We start from the raw sequence: 13,859 nt of genomic DNA on the forward strand, positions 1-13,859 counted from the left end.
CAAGGTGTTTTGGCTGCTCGAGCTTTTAAAAAGCAGGTGCTGCTTTGCATTGCTGGTATCTTGAGCCCTACTCGAGCAGCCAGAAGTCTCCTTCAGAGACAGGGAAGGAAGTTTGATACCAAAGAAAAAAAACCCTGCAAGTGCTGGGGTACAGCAGTGAGTTTATAATGCTGCTGCCGCCGCACCTTCGTCTCAGCTGGGGGCAGGAAGGAGTAGGGTAATTTTCCTTGCAAAGAGCTGCTGCTTTGAATCTCTCCAAAGCAGAATTGCTTTGAGCATTTGTTTGAAGTACTTGTATTTTTTTTTTAATTTGTCATAAATAAGGAAATACATGCTGTGCATGTTTTAGGAGTCTCTGTCTCCAGTGAGACATGTTCATTGTGATAGCGAGAAAGAAGGAGAAGCTGCCTCTGTTTTTCTTCCCTTTTAGGGTGGCTCATGTAAAAATGTAGTGACCATGAAAGTACTTCTGGCTCAAGCTTCTTTGCATTGCAGAAGTACATTGTCAGGGTGTCCTGCCACTGTGTCACCCCAGTGATTTTGACCTGGATCTTTCTGATCCCAGTCAAAGATTTAAAACAAGCTAAAAATAGGAGAGGGGGATTTGTTTCCCAGCAGCAGATGAAGAAACTTCTGACATCCCTCGTGCGTTGAGAGAGAACAGACACCTAAACACCTCGGTGATGTCAAGTCCTAAGCCCTTGGTTGTGCAGCTCCATGTCTCATTCCTGAGCGTCCCTGCTCTGCACACAGGGCAGCTGATGGCACAGTAGGAGCTGTCAGAGCACCTTGTCTTGGATACAAACTCTGTGCATCTTATTTAGGGCTTAGGTAGTTGTAGCGGTTTTTGGAGTCAGGGACACAGGTGCCTCTGCCCTCTGAATTGTGGGCACCTTTACTGCTATCCAGGCTTGTCTTGGCATACTTCAGTTAAGACATGCAAGCTCTTGCAGTGTGTGGTTATCCACACCCTTGCAGGACAGCCTCCTGCGCAGTGCCGGGGGCTGTTGCATGTAGCTCTGCGGTTTGTACCAACCGATGGGATGTGAGCAGCATCCTGGATTTGGCTCCTGCTTTGCGCTCGATGCCAGCCTGAGGAAGAAATTATAATCCTGCAAGTATTTTTTGCCTTTCCAGGTCTGCTTTGCAGAGTTTACATAAGGCTTGTGAGGTGGCAAGAAGCAACAATTACTACCCAGGGAGCCTCTTCCTCACATGGGTCAGTTACTATGAGAGCCATATCAACTCTGACCAGTCATCAGTCAACGAGTGGAATGCCATGCAAGATGTCCAGTCCCACCGGCCCGACTCACCCGCGCTCTTCACAGATGTGTAAGTTGGTCTGCCTCTGCTGAGCCAAAGAGTTTGGCTGTCAGGCACTGCAGTCTCCAAATGAGGAGACCGTTTCCACAAGAGATTGCTCTTAATTTAGGTATTAATGATGAGAGGTTTCCTGTTCCAGGTAATAAGAGGACCCCTGGTTAGGTAAACACCAGCACTGGCAGTTCAGCCCTCTCGGGGCTCCCTTGCATTTCCTCCAGACTCATTTTCTAGTTGTTTACCTCAGGCTTTAAGCTCATGGGTCTTTGCTTCTGCAAGGTAACTCCTGTGTTACTAGTGAGAGACAGCTATGGAGTGTTCTAGTACCTAGGCCTTTCTCCTTGCTGGTTTTGTCCTCTGGTGTCTCCTGAAAGCCACTGGTTTCTCTGGACTTTGCTCTTACTCTGACGCATGTCTGAGCACATGTTTAGAGTAGCATGATCTTTTTTCCCTTACTCAGTTTGTTTTTCTGTAAAATGAAGTGTTTATGTATGGGCTTCTGAGACCATGAGCTCAGAAGCATCCTTGTAGGTATCCATCTGATGTACCTAATGATGGGGACAAGGAGCAGTGCAGTTTTTCGTCGTTCTGAGGAGCTCTGAAAGCGTGGAACAGGACAGTATATAGGTCCCAAGCTGTCTCCAGCTAAATGCTTGGATGTTTGGTGATATATGGTCCAAAACAGTGGCTGAGGTAGAGAGGTAGACAGTTTGGAAAAGCAAAATTTATAGGCTGTGTCAACATTCAAGGTTTACAACCCCTGTGATTAGTAATTGCTGATGGATGGTACTGATACCATATAACCTCAAAGGTAGTCTGTGTCCAGATGTGATGCCAAGCATGAGGGCTTAGTTGCCCGATTTGTAGTAGAAGAAATGACTTCAGTAGCCCCAGCTGCTTTCCCAGTATAGTAGTGCCATTGGTTGATTTATGCTGCCGGATATTTCCTGTTGTTGGAGTTCAGTGAGTGAATAATACTGCTAAGCAGTTGTTCAGCTGTGAACAAGTCTTCACACTTAATTGTTTTTTAATGTGCAAGGAGGGTGGCTGAAAAGTTTTGGCAGGCTGTCAGATTAATACTCTTTTGTAGCTTTTCATATATAAATTTTACGTAACCCACCTTTTCCCGGGTGACAGCAATTGAGTGATTTCCCGAGGACACCTAGACAGCATTCTCTTAATTGAGTCCTGAAATAACGCATGAGGTTAAAAGGACCAGGAACTTTCATGGTTTTTATTTATGAACCACCGGTTGGACACTTGTGAAGCAGTCTCCTGGCAGCCTTGCAGAGAAACGGAAAGGGGATGCGAGATGTTACTGCTGGGTCCTTCTAAAGATGATGGGTGAGACAGCTCTGTGCTGCTGCTCTGTTGCAATTTCCCCTGGTGTTAGTGAGGCTATTTTTGCAGCTGGTGATAAGGCCTCTGGCAGCAGAGGCTGGAGGAATGTGCAGAGGCTTAGCTGCCCTCTTCTCTCCATGTAAGGAGCTTTGGAGCTGTTACCTTTCCAAGAAAGGTAGGGAGAGGCTTAGATATTGCTCCAGAGAGTATAATGCAGCCTTCCCAATTTAAATTTTACCAAATACCAGAGGTTCTCTGGATGACTACAATGGATTAGAAGCATTCAGTTGGTGTCTTTCATATACAACTGGGAATCTGAACTGGGCTTTACAGTCACCTCAATTCCCTCCAGCTGAGGACATGCTTGGGGGAAGTAGTGTGAGTATCTGAGACTCTGCAAAGTATCCAGTCTATACAATAACCTGTTTAAAAGTGCCATGAGTCCAGTTTGTTTCCCCTCACAATGACTCTGTTGCTTTCTGCTGATAGCCCAACTGAGCGGGAACGTACGGAACGGCTAATTAAGACCAAGTTAAGGGAGATCATGATGCAGAAAGACTTGGAGAACATCACGTCAAAAGAGGTGAGTGGTGAGGGAGCAGCACGGGTAGTGCTGTTGCACAAGCTGGAGAGCTCTGTCCTTGATGCCATGAAGAAAGGCCACAACAAAAGCTTCACATGGCTTCCTTGTCTTCCTCTACCCACCCAGATACGCACTGAGCTGGAGATGCAGATGGTGTGTAACCTGCGGGAATTTAAAGAGTTCATTGACAATGAAATGATAGTGATCCTTGGGCAGATGGACAGCCCCACACAGATATTTGATCATGTCTTTTTGGTAAGTCTAACAATTCGAGAGTAAACACACCTAACACTTCTCACTGCGTCTTGGTTGACACAGAGGCTTCTGGAGGAGCTCAAAGGAACTCAGAAGGAGAGATTGGCTGATCCTGGGGTCACGTACTCTGAAGCAAGACACTAGTGCTATTCAACAAGAGCAGCCTGGCTTCTTGGCTGTACTGAACTTTGACGTACAACACCAGCCAAGCTATAGACCCTATCGCTAGAGGATGGAAGGGAAAAAGTCTTAATTCTAACTACTTTTCAGGGCTGTGTCCATTGATCCAAGACCAGTTTTGTAACTTTAACTGTCCAGGGTACCCACACGTGGAGTGTATGTGTGTTTAGGAAGGGCATAACTACAGCAAAGAGGGAGGGGAGCTCTTGAGGAGAGCTGTGTAACACTCGAGGTGGAATGACACTCTTGTAACATGGACAGCTCTGAGTTCGTGTGATCCAGGAGGAACAGAGGAGCTTAACAAAGAATCCTGGAGATAGGTCACTTAAGGAAACATAAACATTTTGCCTGTTAATGTTTCGCTTGCATAGTTGCCTTTCATTGCTGCTGGGGCCTGTCTAGTTGCTGCACCTCCTTCTGTTGAGTCAGCACTCCGCTGGATTTCCCAGCCCTGAAGCAACGGACACAGGTTTGGTTGGGCTGTCTAGCCTATGAGGTTGGCCCAACTTCAAACAAAGCCATTCCTCTTGGACCAGCTGATCTTCCCAAATGGAGAAGGCCTCTCCCAGTCTCCAAAGCTTAGTGCTGTGGCTCAGAAGGGATGGTGTATGTTAATGTGAGCGCTCCCAAGAAATTGTTGTGAGGTAGAGCCAGGAAATTTAAAAGTACCTACGATGCAATGCATTCTTTTGCAGACCATGTGTAAGCTGGTTTTGACTAGCTTACAGTGCCATACAGACGATTTGATCCGCTGCAGGGCTTGGAGTCTTTGCTCTGAGTGCATTTAATGGAAACAAGACCTTTAAAATAAGGCTTGCAGGCAGCACCAAGAAGAGCTGCGGCTAACGTGTGGAATAGAAGTATCTGCAAAGCAGCTCTCTGCGGTGAGGAGCAGTGCTGCTGGGGCTGGGCAGCAGCTTAATTCAGGAGTGTGCTGCAAGGCAAAGCCATACAGCGAGGTCTGTGGAAGGCACGGAGCTGTTTCCTTCCAGGAGGAGGTGAGAGCCTTGCGGGATCCCACGTAAGGAGAGCTAAAATAACTAAGCAAGAAATAAGAGACTGGTGATGATGGTGGCTGTGGATCAAAGGACAAGTGAAAAGGCTTTCACCACTGCAGCATTGTTTTCCATACCTATGGAAACTCGTGGTTCCCAGGCCTGAATTAAATTATTCTTTCTTGGCCAGAAAGAGACAACACAAAGCTAAGTCTAGGGGGCTAGGGTAAATATGGCAGGGATCAAAATATGTTTGTTGACAGATACTGACTAGCAAGAGCCGCTATAGTCCTCCTTCAGACCATGAACAGCTCTGGGCATTACTGGGATTGACCTGATCTGTGGCCAAAGGCAATGGATTCTGTTGAAATCTGGGCTACCGTGGCTTGTAACGTTTGCCCCTTTATTCTGCTCGAAATTCAAAGTCCCATCCATACTGAACCCTTGAGTGGTGTCCTTATTACGGTGATTCCTCTTAGGAAGCAGTTCAGTTTGGGAAGAACCAGCTTCTTTTTGTTGTATTCCTGAAGTGCCAAGATAAGACAACAGCCTTGTCCCCAGTCGCTACCATCTAGACGCAGGCTGCGCGTGCTCAGGGCTTCTCCACGAGTGCCGTCGTGGGCACGAGTGTGTGCCTGTGAGTCAGAGCTCTTGAAACTCCCCATCTCAGACACGGGGTGCCTGTGCACGCTCTGTGGGGCAAGCAGCAACCCATCCGCTGGGGGAAGGCTTCTGCAAGGCTTGGGAGGTTCTCGCTCTCAGGCTGGTGGGGTTTGCAGGCAGGTGGTGGGTATGCTCCAAGGGCTGCCTCGCCCTGGTTGTGCCTCTCCTGGCCCCGGGGCGATGTGGAAGCCTGTGCCCTGGGAGCAGCGATGAGCAGTGCTGTTGTGCTGGTGATGGTAGTGTTGCCTGGGTCCCTCCTGCTTACTCCTTCATCTTTCTACTTAGGAGGTGCTTTAGGGCAGGTAAGCAGGTAGCTTGTGCACCTTCATTTTTGAAGGAAGCCTTTGTCTGAGTGGTTTTGTCCTCCATCAGGGTTTATGTGTTTGAGCAGGAAGCAAGCGGCTTGGAGGCCCTGTGCGTGCTGCAAAGAGGGTTAGCTAGCCAGGGTTAAAGGTGTTTGTTTCGCTGCTCACACAGGCTTTGAACGTGGGGAGAAGAGGTGTAACCCAAGTGAGCTTACGGTGTTGCTGCCTTTGATGTATGATATGGGTGTTTCATGTATAAAGAGCACCTGGATGGTTTTTAAATGCAGGCAGTCTCTCTTCTGTGATGTTGAGCCTCCAGGGAAAGGGTGGAGTGGTCTTGTCTCTTCTGAGGTTGATTTGTCAGCGGTTTGCAGGAAGTGCCAGCACACAGTGTTGGGCTCATGCTTTGCAGAACTGCCTGTTGCTTCCGAATACATCTGGTTAATGGGGCAAGACAAGTTGCCCAACATCAGCCCTTTACTCAAAAGACTCCGATCTCGAACAGCTGGCTGGCCAGCTTCCTCCTCCAGTTCACTGCTGACAATCCCTCCCTCCATCAGTTGTCTGACCATGCCTTTCTTCTGGCTGATGTGTCCCGTTGCATGTTTTCCCTGCAGGGCTCGGAATGGAACGCCTCCAATTTGGAAGACTTGCAGAACAGAGGGTGAGTAGCTTGGCCTCGACACTTGTCTGTGCAACAAACTCTATTCCATTCCTGCTGTATAACCTGAGTCTTACTGAAGAGTTTGCAGCTCTGAACAAGCTCTTGCCTCCTCAAAACTCCATATCCCACAAACAGGCACCCTAAAGTAAAAGAATCCTGTTCCCTGACCTTGACTGACATCCCCTCGGCGAACAAAGGAAGCCAGCAATCTCATTGCTTTAAGTAGCAAAAAGCTACAATTACTCAACTGGATGCTGCGTAGTTGGCACTGTGCCCTCTGCTCCAGCCCCTTGTTCTGGACTGAGACCTCACGATTACACAGGCGCTTTGGAGTCTGGACCTCCGGCCTGTGGCAGGAAGGAAAATAATGTAAAAGAGCCATTTGTTGCTTCGAGTGGGGCCCAGTAGGAAGTAAAGTCCTGTAGCTCTCAGGCTTAGCACCAATGGATTCCTCTGTCTCCTGCCCTTTCTACCTTTCAGGCTTACCTTTCTCTAGGCCTGGTGCATCTAAGCACCAAGATTTTGCAATTAAATCATGATTTATGGATTTGGCTTATTTGTGCCAATCCAGAAGAAAAAAAATAATCATTCTGCTGAATTGAATTGATAGCATACTTCTCGGAGAATCAGCCTGGCAAAATTGGCTTTCCTCATTCAGCTCAGGGTCTGCTGCAGTTTCCTTGGGTCAGACAGGTCCTACTGGACTGCCAGCGATCTCGTACCTGTTAGGGAAAAGGGATGTGGCTCCCTTGCGGTGCTCTTGTTCTGTCTGATACCACAGCAAGAGTGCAGTTCGTAAGCATCTTACGAGTAACCCTCAGGGCTAAAAATACTGGATGTAGTATACATAAATACCATACGCTTTCTCTAGCAGTTTCCTTTCCGGAAAATTTAGGAATAAGAAATAAATCCTCCCCAGTGGCTCATTGTCTGTTTCATCTCTCTGGAGTTATTTTATGCATTTGTTTAACTATGGTGTTGCTCACAAGCTTATGCCTTCAATCTTCTTGCGTTGTTGGTGCAGCAGGAGGAGAGATTGACCAAGGAGCTTTGAGAAAGTGTCCGAACACTAATTGAACAGTCTGTGCAGAAGCTCCGGTGGCACATTAGCACTTAGCGTAGAGAGATGGTGGGCAAGCAGTGTAACCTGACATACTCTAGAGGAAGCTTCTATCCAGTATGGATGGAAGCCCTTTTATCAGAGGCTAGTCTCTAAATTGCTCAGCAAAACCTTTTGTCTGTGTCAGCTGCTGCTTCCTTGCACTAAGTCCTGATTTCCAAGGAAGTATATTCAAGACTGCAACTTCAAATGCTTTGCATTTTGCCACTCGCAAGGCAAGGCTGTTGTGTAGCAGCTGTGATATCTCTCTGAACTTGCTGTGGTCTGCACACTCTGGATTTTTATCTGCTGTCTGTTTCCATGCAGGGTGCGGTATATTTTGAATGTGACTCGAGAAATAGATAACTTCTTCCCTGGGCTTTTCGAATACCATAACATTCGGGTATATGATGAAGAAGCAACAGATCTTCTGGCTTACTGGAATGACACCTACAAATTCATCTCCAAGGCAAAGTAAGTCTTTTCAGAACAGAACAAACACATTTAGAAGATGTACACTAAGCATTTTATGTTTTCCTACTGATTTTCTTAGCTACTTTTCCTCCTTGACTACCTAGAATCAAAGCATTTTCATTTTGTTGTTTCTGTCTAAATGTTAGAGTTGCTTTCCACAGATTTTTGTTCTTGTGGGTGCTTGTACAAGGAGCAGGTAGGACTAGTGAGGGGTTTCTGCCTAGTTGCAGTCCAGGCAAACAGTGGAGAAGATCATTCCTGTACTAGAGAGCCAGCAGTTTGCCTGCTGCTTAGGAGATGCTGGTGGGAGGAAAGAGCAGTAACAAGTCAAGCAGGGCTTAATAAAACTAAGAAGCAAAATTTTAAAAACACAAGCATAAGCTGTTCCCTGCATTGTACAGTTGTATGACGAAGCCCACAGTCTGAAAGGGGTTTCTTGTAATGTTCCAGAGCGAACTCTTCCCTTTAACAGGAGTAAATGTCTGTGCAGGTCTCTGAGCTGCAGTTACAGTGAGTAATCTGATGGCAGATGCTGAAAGTAGGGCCTTTTTACTGCAAGGAACCGCATCCCAGTTATATGAGCTGTCTCCAGTTAATTCAGCAGCCTTCTTAAGGGGAAACTGGTCAGAAAGCAGATTGGCATATGTTGCCTTTGAAGTATTATTTCCAGTATAGAAGTCTGTCATCTCCTAACCATAGCTGGTGTTTGCAATTTCTCATAGCCTTTCAAAGCTGCCTTGTTTGAGTACAGCTCTCTTGAGCAAGTTATTAGAGACTTATTGAAGATGGTTTCTTTAAGGGACATCATTGTGTTCCTTTAAGTATTGATTTTGAATTGCTGTCATCCTCAGAAGTATTCTCCTGCCCAGAATGTTTTCCATTGGGGTTTAAACGATTGGGCATCAGTAGTGAGTATGAGGTGATGTAAGTTAATAATCTTCCAAATTGGGCGATTAGTGTACCTCTTTCTTTGCCCTGTCCGCTTGTCGTGTTTGGGGATTTTTTTAATCGCCAAAAGCATTGCAATATTCTGACTAATTTGATTTGCAAAATTAAGAAAGTCTTAGAGCAGTCTAAAGGCTACTGTAGCCCGATATGTCCCACACAGTGCAGACATCTCCTGCTGAGTGTCTGGGGAGTGGGGATGCAGGTCCGGGCAGAGACAGCTGCAAGCAGCTGAGGTCTGAGCTTGTTGAGGCACACGTGTGCTCTGCGGCCTCCTGGTTTGTCCTGCGGGAGCTTCACGTGGCTGGCAGTCCAGAAAACCTACCACTTAGAGGAGAAGATTAAAGGTGCCAAACCAAAGTTCTCTCAGCCTGTGCTGTGCCAACGCTGCCCAGCACCCGGAGTTCAGAGAGAAGGGCCATAGCCTTCCTCCTCGTATATTTTAATGCCTTGGAGCAGAGTGCTGGCTGCTCTTTCAGGCTCTGTACCAGCCTCACCAAGGAGAGTAGCTGCTCACTGCACTCAAAGGCACTGTTTGCTTTGCCTTCAATATAAAAAATGGATTAAAGCCGAAGGATCTTCCATCTGGTTGCAGCAGGGTGCTCCGCTGGAGCTGTCAAGGTCTCTGCCTCCAGTCATGGAGAGGTCATCTTTTCCACTCGGCGTTTGGACAGGTGCTGAGGTGAAGGACTGTTATAAACAGTGCAGGGGGGTGAGCTTTCTACCTACAGACAGTCCTGAGAAATGGTGGTATCAATAAAAATCTGCCAGGCTGGTCAATGGGGCTTTTGGCTGGCTTTGTACGTCCCAGTGTCTCAAGAGATGTGGATGGAGGCTGGGTTGGGTTTCAGACACCTCACTAAAGCAGTTTTGGTCTCGTTCAGCCAATTGCCGAACACAATAATACGCCATCAAAAGTTTGCATTAGAAGAGCATGTCTGTGCCAGAGGCTGCCCTGAACTGCTCAGTATCTTCCAGGGATGTGTTTCTAAACTGTGACACCATGTTTGTGTGGTAGATGCCCTTTTTATCTGAAATACTGCTTGATACCTGTGGGCCTTATTAGTCTTCAGCAGTCTTCATAAATCTTGGCAAACAACCACCATTTGTCCATTTTGTGATAAAAGCTTCAGAAAAGCTGCTGTAACAAAATCTGTTAAGAATATTAAGATCCTGTTCTTCACTTTCTTGTGTGTCGTGTGTCTTGCTCCAGTTTGTAAATGGGATTATCAGATTGCATCCAAGAGACTCCAACTGAGGCCACAGTGTTGAAAATGTTTTTAATAATGCTCTGGTAGAGAATTTGCTATTTTCTTAAGCTTCTCAGAGTCTGGGTTTTCTATTTAATGATCCTCTTTGTCTTTCTTCTGCTTCAGGAAGAATGGTTCTAAGTGCCTGGTGCACTGCAAGATGGGAGTGAGCCGCTCGGCGTCCACGGTGATCGCCTACGCCATGAAGGAGTATGGCTGGAACCTGGACAGGGCTTATGACTACGTGAAGGAACGACGCACCGTCACCAAGCCCAACCCCAGCTTTATGCGGCAGCTGGAGGAATACCAAGGGATCCTGCTGGCCAGGTGAGTGGAAGGAATGACCTGGGTTACCCATGTTAAGGCATAACACTTCAATGATTGACTCCATTATTTTCATTAGAGCTTCCATCACTGCATTATGGAAGCTCATGATTGTCTTGGGAATGGTAACGCTCTGTTTTCATGGGTTATCTCAGCTGAGCCTGGGAAAATGGGTGTAATAGAGCTTTTAGGAGACCACTTGGCTTCTAGGATGGCCGTTTTTTGGAGAGTAGCATCCCGTGAGCTGCCATTGGAATGCAGCATTCAGAGCTGTGCAGGCTCCAGCAGAGATAAATGATGTCCCTGTTGCTTGTAACATCACTTGGCAGGGAACTGGCTTTGTCTCCATCTCAGCCTCACAGTTCCCTGTTGAACATGCCCCTCCTCAGCAGCTGGTCTGGTTTTATTTAGATCCCTTCGGTAAGCGTTGGTGTTAGGGGAGGGGACAGGATGTTCCGTGCATTGCAACAGCGGTGTTCGTTCCTGCATGGAGTCCTGAGGCTGGTCTGGAGCTGGGCCTGGGTATGGGCAAGAGTGTTGTAATCCCGAGCCTATCACCCGATTAGCAAAACAACATAAATATTGCGTGTTTCTGAGAAATCCACTTGTAAGCTGTGTTAAGCAACGTCTTCACGTGATCAACTGGAAGGAGGAGTGATACTTTGCGTTTCACCAGATTACGGTATTTTGTTTTGGGTCCTGGTGTGCTTTGCCAGGGAGCAAGCAGAATTACCCAGGCTGAGCCTCCTGCTGCAGGAGCTGGCTCTTAGCGTGTTTTGACCCAAGTACTTATTTCATAGCTTCATAGTGCCATTGAAAGTGCCTTATGCTGTTCTTCACAGCAGCTCAGGCACTCACGTGCTCACTTTAAGGCATACCTCTCATCCCTGTCCTCTCCTTGGCTTTGTCCCTTCAGTCTGTCCTACCCACTTGTGCAGACCTCCCTCCCCATTCTGTGCTGATGGCTTAATCGTTCTTCCTTTGCTCTCCACCTGCTCCCAGCAGCCTGGCTATCTCTGCTGCTGGACCAGGTCTGGATTCCTGATTTTTACACCAAATCCCTGGTGTAAGCTCCTCCCAGCTGATTCCCTGAGCAGATGCACTCACAGAATTTTTGTCCTCCACCTCTTTCCATGCCTGCCTTTCCCCCTGCTCGCCCAATATTGACTGCCATAATGACCCTCTTTATCTCTGAAAACGCAGCCAAGGGGTATTGAGTCTCAGGATAGATCACAGTGGAGTAGATATTCTAAGAAATTGTGCTCTTCTGGACTGAAACCCTTTGAGATAGACATCACACTTGGCTTCGGTGCTTCGTGTGACACCAGACGTGCCGCTGGCACCACTTAATAAAGGTCAGTGCTTAGCTCTGCGCTAGAGGTGACCTGACTGGTGTGGTGTGCTATGTAGCATTGAGCAGACTGGGAAATTAGATCTCACTGGGGTAGGCTGAATATAGGAAAAGAAGCTTTTCAGATGGGAAAAGCACACTGACATCCTTTGGAACAGGTTGGTGAACACCTGCGAGGAGCCCTGGGCTGGTAGCAGCTGTTGTATCTTCAGGCCCTCAGCCCTGCAGTTGGTTTAGGTAGTCTGTCAGTCTGGTAGTTGGTGGCACACCTGCAAACCCACCCTGTACAAACGTTTTGGTTAAGGATTTTTTTTTTTTTTTCCTGTCTTCCACTAATTTATTTTTCAGGAGGTAAATCTTTCTTGCTGCCATCATTTCCGTGGTGTGTGGCTCCCCTCCCACTTAAGCACACCACTGCTCCTGACCTACTCTGCAAGTCCCCGTACAAAGGCACGAACAGGATTACTCGTGAGGCTTTAAAAAATGCAAGAGCAGTGCATTACATCTGTGCGTGTAGGACTAAAAAGCCTGCAGTAAATGAAGCTTCACTGAAGCAAGGAACGGCCTCTCCGTGCTGCAGAAACGGTCCCTCTTTATGCAGTTCCTTTCTGGGCTCCAGGCTGCTTTTTCTCCTCTTTCTTCTCTGTGTTATTTAGCTTTGCCCTCTGGCTGCCTTGTTTATTGCTGCAGTGTTCCAAGACAGGTAAAAAAACAAAACCAAAAACCCAACAGATTCACACTCATGTGACTGCTCCGGTTTCAGAGGGAAGGTATGAGGGCAGCCATGTGCTCGCACTATCTAGTTACAGTTTTGTGTTGGGCTTATAGCAACTGGGATATGTTTTCCATCTGTAAAATGAAAACCCCCTGCCTGCTTTTAGTCACAACAAACAGCATGTTTTGCTTTTTGGGACTGTTGTATTTCCTGGGGTTAGTTCAACTGCCCCCTTCCTCTGGTGGTAGACACAGCGAGGCTGAGCCAGCCCTGTCTCTTTTATTAACTTACGGATAAGTTACAGGAAAAGAGTATTCGGGATCCCCTATGCCTTGTGAAACTTATGAATCAGCAATAGTTTTATACCAGAGCCTGGAGAGCTGGAAGCAGCGCGGGGCGCTCCTGGTCCAAGGCTGGTGTGAACACAGCCCTGGTGCTGCCCCCAGACCTTGTGCCGTGTCGGGCACACCGAGTGCCTGCGCTGCCGTGGGCTGGTCTCCCCGCTGCCAGGAACACCGGCCAGGAAGGTCAAGAGATGACCGTGGGCTCCTGTTCTCTGACCCTGCTTTTAGCACCTCTTGCAGGTTGTAGGGCTGGAGGAAGTGTGAGATTAAAAGTTTATACAACACACCTCTCCCAGCGGTTGTTGACATCTGTTTTGATTCTCAGGTCAAGGCTGTGCTAGGCAAGTTTGGTTTGTTCCTGTGCGAGGATAATTTTGACTTTCAAAATCAGATGTGCAGCAGAGTGCTGGATTTGAGCACTGAAGCGCCCTCAGAAAACATCAACACCTTCTCCCAGGGTTACAAGAGCAGAGCTGTAGGAACTCTTTGGCATCCCGTACAGAGCCCTAGCAACAGCCTGCCTCATGGACAAGCCTGCTTCTGCTTCCAGTGTCAAACTTTTCTCCAAAACCCGTTAAAGACAGAGCACGTGCACCCCAGAGCAATGTCTTTGGCCTGTAGTCTTGGCCCCCCTCTCCTCTGAAAGGACCTGATTCTGCCCTGTGTTGTGCATGAGGGTTGTAGCTGATTGTGGAGTTGGAAAGCTAAATCCGTGATGGATTATTTTCCTTAGCTGTTGGGCACCCACGGCTAAACTGGTACATTGTAATTAGTTCAGTAGCATCTGTTAATTAACTTAGGGCAGCCAATGGATGTGTCGGGGAGCGGCTGCTCAGGCTAGCAAGGGACTGGAGAGGTTTTGCAAGATCTCCTGCAGATCCAAGGACCTTTCTGTGGTATCTGCTCTCCTCCTAGGGGCAAAGGCTGGAAGCACAGCCCTGTGGCCATGGTCACTCAGCAAAGCCCTTGCAGAAATGGCTGCCAGGGGTGGTTTCACCGCAAGAAGTTGCCTCCTTTGCTCTCTAACCCTGGGGCATGGACTGGGTGTTTG

At 47.6% G+C, this 13,859-nt stretch overlaps 1 protein-coding gene across 4 annotated transcripts in view; it reads left to right on the forward strand.

Moving 5' to 3' along the window:
- SSH2 (slingshot protein phosphatase 2) overlaps positions 1-13,859 on the forward strand; it is a 102,163-nt gene that overhangs the window by 79,112 nt on the left and 9,192 nt on the right. For all 4 annotated transcript variants that reach the window (XM_086624490.1, XM_086624491.1, XM_086624492.1 and 1 more), the window contains 6 exons: positions 1,138-1,332; positions 3,151-3,244; positions 3,371-3,499; positions 6,260-6,306; positions 7,733-7,879; positions 10,201-10,401. In XM_086624490.1, the coding sequence (XP_086480616.1) occupies positions 1,138-1,332; positions 3,151-3,244; positions 3,371-3,499; positions 6,260-6,306; positions 7,733-7,879; positions 10,201-10,401 (813 nt within the window). The remainder of the gene's footprint in view (positions 1-1,137; positions 1,333-3,150; positions 3,245-3,370; positions 3,500-6,259; positions 6,307-7,732; positions 7,880-10,200; positions 10,402-13,859) is intronic.

The sequence above is a fragment of the Tauraco erythrolophus genome, chromosome 21 (genome assembly GCF_009769465.1).
Source record: "Tauraco erythrolophus isolate bTauEry1 chromosome 21, bTauEry1.pri, whole genome shotgun sequence".
NCBI lineage: Eukaryota > Metazoa > Chordata > Aves > Musophagiformes > Musophagidae > Tauraco > Tauraco erythrolophus.